At 44.9% G+C, this 6,599-nt stretch overlaps 1 protein-coding gene across 1 annotated transcript in view; it reads right to left on the bottom strand.

Annotated features, from left to right (window-relative positions):
- Nucleotides 1-6,599, bottom strand: part of T265_06192 (hypothetical protein) — a gene marked incomplete at both ends in the record, with an annotated part of 67,450 nt that overhangs the window by 40,143 nt on the left and 20,708 nt on the right. The window contains 2 exons of the mRNA XM_009171393.1: nucleotides 2,762-3,148; nucleotides 4,989-5,116. Coding sequence (XP_009169657.1) covers nucleotides 2,762-3,148; nucleotides 4,989-5,116 — 515 coding nt within the window. The remainder of the gene's footprint in view (nucleotides 1-2,761; nucleotides 3,149-4,988; nucleotides 5,117-6,599) is intronic.

Genomic DNA, 6,599 nt, shown 5'->3' with positions numbered 1-6,599 from the left:
CTGCAATACCTTTTCGGTGTCTGGCTGCTACAGCATGAGGGATGAGACAGTATCAGTTGGCCAAGCCTAAACAGGAGAAGACGAGATGCCTAGACCGGGTTCGAACAACGGACCTTCTGGTCAGTAAGTTCGCGTCCCAACTAACGAGCTACCTCGAATCCGACCTAGCCGTCTTACCATCTGACATTCGTTCTACCCCATATTTGCAGCGTTAATCTACCCAGATGAATCCTACCAGGCGACAAGGTCTGTTTAGAGTCAACAGTGCACAGTGCCAGCAGACCAAGTTACCTACTTATCGTACTGACTTATCTCATCGAGTGTTGTCTGCACCACCCGATATCCTCCAATAAGGCGATAGGCGAGTACCTTAAACAGAAACTGTCTCGTCTTAATTGGATCATACTAAGGCCTTCTTCTTTCATCGGACGAACACACAAGCGACACGTTTTATGCGGCATGCGAATCATTGGGGGGTAAAAATTCAAGTTGAACTGGTCTGAGTGCAACTATCGAAACCCGAATCCTGTCAAATACACCTTAAACTCGGCTGGAAACAACCGCAACCAGAATATCCCCATTAGACAGATGTGGTTAAAAAGTGGGTTGGTGACCAACAAAAGTAGTCTGCCTAAAAGTGTTCCAATTTTCTAGGTCGTTAGTGTAACCAACAGAGTGATTGTCGAAAGAATCCGAACTGCACTGATTAAGGAGATATCTGTTTGGTGGTGTCCTAATTAGCGATAAAAGTGCGCGTGCGTATACGACAGTGTGAGCCTCACGATCATTTGTGTGACATGAGCTGGCCGTATCGACCGTTTGTGGTACAAATATTTTTCGACTCGTGCACGTCACACTATGGACCTCGTCACGCGGGGTGGGACAGTGTGAACCATGACCAAGGGGCGGGTAAAACTGACCATGGACGATTGCTATCAAGAGAAAAGCGCCAAAGAAACGAAAATTCATTAGGTCACACGGCGATACCATGCCAACGTTTAAGTATTTAGGTGAATAAAATTCTTCGTTTCAGAGAGGTTTGGTAAGTAACCGGTAAATTTATTGTTTACCAAACCTCTCTGAAACGATGACTTCCCAATCGGTCCCAAACATTTTCCAATTGATTGAATAAAATTCTTCGTGTAGAACTAAACGACGTGTGTTGAACAGAATTCGGTAGTTAAGGATAAAATCAGCTCAGTTCATGCAATATGCTACTCCAAAGGTTGCGGAAAACGACCGGTTTAGTTCTTCTTGGGGCTCATCAGGTGGGCGCAATCCCGGATTTTCCGTCCACCTCATGTTCTGATCGAACCGAAATTGCACGAAATTCGACTTATACAGTGATCTACGTACCAACGAAAGAATCAGCTGGGTTTGATGTGAATTTCCCATCAAAACCAGATTGGTATGCAGATGAGTGTATCCATTCAGTTCAGTTTTTCATCTCACAAACCGTGCTTCGAGGTGCAGTGCTGTCGGCTGCCACGGTCTCGTCCACCAAGGATAAAGAGAATAAGGGAACGAAAGGCACAAGTTGGAGGTGGTCTAATCTGTGGATTGAAGCTGAATGGATCTGTCTGTCCAGTGTGGAAGGGAGGCCCACACAATGAAAGAGATAGCTTTGATGCCAAGCAAGTCATTAGTTGCACGGTGCAGCCATACCTGTCAAGGTCAGTAACCACTGGCGGGTGTCGCTCCTATCCGGATAGAAGGCAGTCACCAACGCCACAGAGCTGATCAGTAAGCACTTCCATAACTCGTTTGTACTTCATGGAACGACCGGCCCTTAGTGGTCTCCATCTGCGACAAGGCTGAGAAAAGAGGGCTCTACGAGGCAAACGGTTCTCTAGCACATGAAGTACATGGTCTAACTGGCTTATCTATCGAGAGAGAGAGAGAGGGAGTGAACTTTCCCGAAAGCTGTGCCTGATATGCCTCACCATTAGTGATCTGACCCAAGTACCGATGGTCAAATGCACAGAACCTTCGAAGGTCTTCCGCACACAGTAGCTGCGTTTCTGATACAAGAAGGACAGATTGGATCACGACACTACACTCTGTTCTCGACAGTCAAGCTAATGCCAAGTCAGCGCCACAAATGTTCGAGGTTGACAAGTGCTGTTGTGGCTTTCCCGAATCGGGAAGTGATTTTATTTTTCCCTGGTTGGCCGGTATTTATGTGGCTATCCAGGTAAATGAACTTACCTACTACAATCGGTTCAACTGCAACCATGAGGTTTCGGCTTGATCCCACCCAACCTTGCAGCAGCACTTCACGCCGTACAGGTGCGAAGCGCATCCCGAGCTGTGCAGCAGAATTGTTTAGGTTTAAAATAGTTTGCATTGGCATATGGTCTGATCCAAGAGAAGCAATATCGGATAGAAAAATAACCATAGACTTGTTGGCACTGAGCACCTAGAGTTGATAAAGTTCTAGGCAATGTTGCTTTACAGAAGGAACGCTTGCTCGAGGTTGTACATAAAGTTATGCCGTTGTGAAAGGATCACTCAACGTGGTTTCGCCGGAATGGGGACGATATTATAATCTGCTAGGGCAGAAGGACACATTCAACGGTTTGTCCAATTTCAGAGGAGAGGAAAGGCATTAGCGAATAGAAGGATAACAAAGACCCAGGTATTGGGTACCGAATGAGATCAAAGTTCGATTGCGCGTTTTTTAAAAGTGACGTGATAGAACGCGAACAAATAAGGCAAGATGGTTAAAGGGATGAAAACATTAGTTGGTCGAACAACTCACTAAAATATAGGAATCCAACTGGTCTAGCCACGGATCAATCAGAGTGGTATGTAGGCTATCCAGTTCCAAGCACCACTGAGCCACAGCCGGCAGTAGCCATTCCACACTTGTAACGAAGGTTGGTTGTTCGGCGTTCGTTGTTACACACGACGAATCAACCGGATGAGAAGTATTCCCGGGAACTCGGTTGAGACCGACGGCCGGTGATCGGTCGTGAAACAAAAGTCTTGTCAGTCGCTGAATCAGTTGCGGTAGTTTGTCGTAATCGGCCATGAGGCTCACGAGGCAAGCGAGAGAACGAACATTGGCTGCTCGAACAAGTTCGTTACGTTCTTCATCCAAGTTTGATTCCAAGATGCTTAGCATCAAGGAGGATTGGAGATGCGCCTTATTTGAAAAGTTTACAAGAGGGATGAGAGAGAGAGAAATATTAAGTTTCAGGCAATAAACCATCACTGACTCGGAACGGGCAGTCTAAAAGACCAAAATGGATGGTTCAGCCTCAAAATACACCCTTGCAGAGTAAAGCAACATTTCCTGATATGCCTGTAACACGGACAACAGACATACCAGCGAAAAATTCGATTCGTCGGACTACCGTGGGTCAACTACATTTCAAGAAAAAATGTGGATTGTGTGTCTACTGTTTTTTGCAAGAAAGGATCTGATGAAGAGACTTCAGATGGGCTGGACGTGTAAAAGCGGAAAGAAAAGGGGTTACCACGCGAGGAGAGGAAGAGCACTGTTCAGATGTGGATACTAGGTTGACAAGTCCTGTAATTCCTTGCAAAAAAATCAACGCCACGTGACCATCAAATTGCAAAAAGGCGTCCACTACACACAAATGTCACATTCCTCATAACGCGTTTAAATGTGGTACCTGATCCCTATAAAAGTATCAAAAGCAGGAGTGAGTAGGCAAAAGCAAAGTTGCGTAAGAACGACGGTACATCCCTAACCTGCAGTTCACTAAACACATCTGTGACCGATTCAGCTGACACAGGAGCGTGAGAGGATGGAGTAGACTTCAATTCAACGTCGTCTCGCCCAAAACAAATGTAAAACATTGAAACCCCTGTCCTCCTGGCAGTAACATACAGTCCCACGGTGAGAAAGTATTAGGATGACTGTTTCCAAGCTTAGAGTTACAGACCTTGTCGGACACGTTCAACAACCGTATACTCCGAAGGTTTCCGGTTCAGTAGTCCTCATCCATAAGGAGCGACCTTTGAGAGGGTTAAAAGTTCTTCTCACCCCTAGACAATGGTTACTCATAGATTTGTCCAGAAACGAAACCAAGATAGAACAAGACCATGAGAAACATGTTTTCTAACCTCCATACAAACAAAATTTAAAAACAAACGTAATTTACAGAATGAATTGTCAACATTCCTCGAGCTCAAGACAGCCCAGTGGTTAAAGTCTGTGGGTCAAATCCAACCCCTGCATCTCGACTGCCCTTGTCTAGGCTTGAGCAACCTGAGAGTCTCTGGGCCCTTGCGCTTCCGTCGGGTAGCATGGCAGCTAGACACCGAAAGAGTTGTTGCAGCTGAAACGGCATCTCGCATCTTATTACCCACCACAACGATACTGAATTTAGTAAGATTGCTGACGATTTTTATCAAATCGGGCAACTCACAACGAGATATATTCCTGTCCCGGTAACAAGCATTCTCCTGCATGAACCAGCACATTGAATCTTTTATAACACGACTTATTGATGTGTTCTTCCTTTTTTTTATCATGTTTAATAATGGTTGGTAACCCCTAGTATACAACCTCTCCCTCGTTACAAAGCAGCTTTATCCTTTTTTAACGATTAGAGGCAAACACCCAGCTGAAGCAGTACACTTACAATCATGTCGTTTTTTGTTCCGTTTTACCTCGTAATTCGCGAGTAGACCAATGGACATACAGCTCAGTTATTCGAATATCCAGATACGGGCGTGTCACCCTAGACAAACCTGCGTGTGCCTCTGAGTTCTGATACCAGCATCCAACAGTTGTTCATTAGCTTCACTCAACCGGACTTCAAACACACAGTGTTTAGTCGTAGGTCATACTTTCAAAGGGTTCGATCCTTCCAAGACTTAAGAAGTATGCAAATCCGAGAAGAGGATGAAAGGCGTTTTCCATCACGGTCGACAGAACTAACCTTGCCATAGGTAACATTACCAAAAGAAACAGTGACACGGGAAAAATGTACAATGAAGATAAAATTGCTTACAGGAATGCTGGGACAAATAACACCACAGGTCGATACGATAAGCAACCTCTGGGCGACAGATGGAGGAGGACGTTCGTTTAACTGGGACCACAACTGAGGTAACAGTTCACTCTCCAGTCTTGTAGGGCCTTCAAATACGGAAACAAAAACAAAATGTGAGCTCGGTTGTCAAGGCCATCAACTGCGTAACCGGATAACCTAGACGTAGAACAATTCAGTTCAGACAAAAGCCGAACCTGATTACTTTTTCCACAAAACATACAAAATCCCGTATCATACCAAAGTACGGTCGAACACGACCAAACTACGTGAAAAGTCTGTTTCTGTTTAAATTACTTCCGGAGTACACTGAGAAAACATACTCATTCGTACCGAAGGTATTTTCAGCGTCACCATCCGCAGATTGCCCGTTGAGTAACTTCAAACAACCTCAGCGTGAGACAGAAACATCTAACAAGTTAGCAGTAAAATACATTCGCAGACAATCCCAATTGAACACAACCTAATATTCACACGAAGTCCGAGGTAGCTCAGTGGTTAAGATGCACGCTTCCTGACCGGAAGGTCCGTGGTTCGAACCCGACTTCTGCATCTCGATTACTCCTGCCTAGCGTTGAATAACCTGGCAGTATCTCACCTCTCGTGAGGGTAGCATGCCAGCTAGGAACCGAAAGGGTGTGACAGCTGATTGATTCATAATTGGTCAAATCTAATGCTGAAGGCGGATGTACCAAACGAAATTGTGAGCATTCGAATCCGTACTTCTTTGTATGAGTTGTTACACCTGTAAAAGTAGCACATGTTTTCAGTCTCAACTACAAACTGATAATGGAATGGACAGTCGGTCGGTGTTTCGCGCCAGAGAGCTAAAACAGGATATGCGATCCCAGCTGTCAACCCAAGCGGAAGAACTTGCGGAAACAGTGCTGACCACACAAACGTTTGCATTTGTCTATTTGGAGTGGTGGGTCATCCACTGACGAAAACAAGACATAGCCCGTATAACAGACTGTTAAGAATGGAAATTACAGACAATTTACCAAATACATAAGTTTGCATACGAATTTGGTTTTGACAGGAGACTGGACTGAATCCATCTGAATCTTTCTTTTATGATGGTATGCTTCAACTGGATGACCTGCACCAAGCCTCCTTATGTTTCAGTTGGCATAATGTTCGAGAAATCGTGAGATGTGACACGCTACATATTATGCTCTTGAAAACTCTCCGACTGCCCACGACTGTTTTCACCTTCCACTCCGGGGTCACCAGGTAGGCATAGTCCTCGAGTTTCCGTCAAGCTAACTTTCTACTGGAACCCTAAGATGGGTAGATTTCGAGAAATACTTTCTCTCTCTCTCTCATTTGCATAGGAATCTGGCTGTGACAAGAGGCTCATCTGAATCCAGCTGGATCTCTCATTTATGGTGGTCGGCTTCAAATGAATGTGCTACACCAGACGTCCTCATTCTTCAACTGCTTCAATATTTGAGGTGTCGCAATACACTGTCTAGACGTGACACACTTCTCATAAAGTTGTTCAATGTTGCCGAAAGGTTTTAGGCTTAAATCTGGATACTGAAACAAGTAGCCAGATCTGCAATCGTGAAC

The sequence above is a fragment of the Opisthorchis viverrini genome (assembly GCF_000715545.1).
Source record: "Opisthorchis viverrini unplaced genomic scaffold opera_v5_124, whole genome shotgun sequence".
Lineage (NCBI taxonomy): Eukaryota > Metazoa > Platyhelminthes > Trematoda > Opisthorchiida > Opisthorchiidae > Opisthorchis > Opisthorchis viverrini.
The sequence above is the reverse complement of the archived record's forward strand: the minus strand, read 5'-3'. Positions and strand labels throughout refer to the sequence as shown.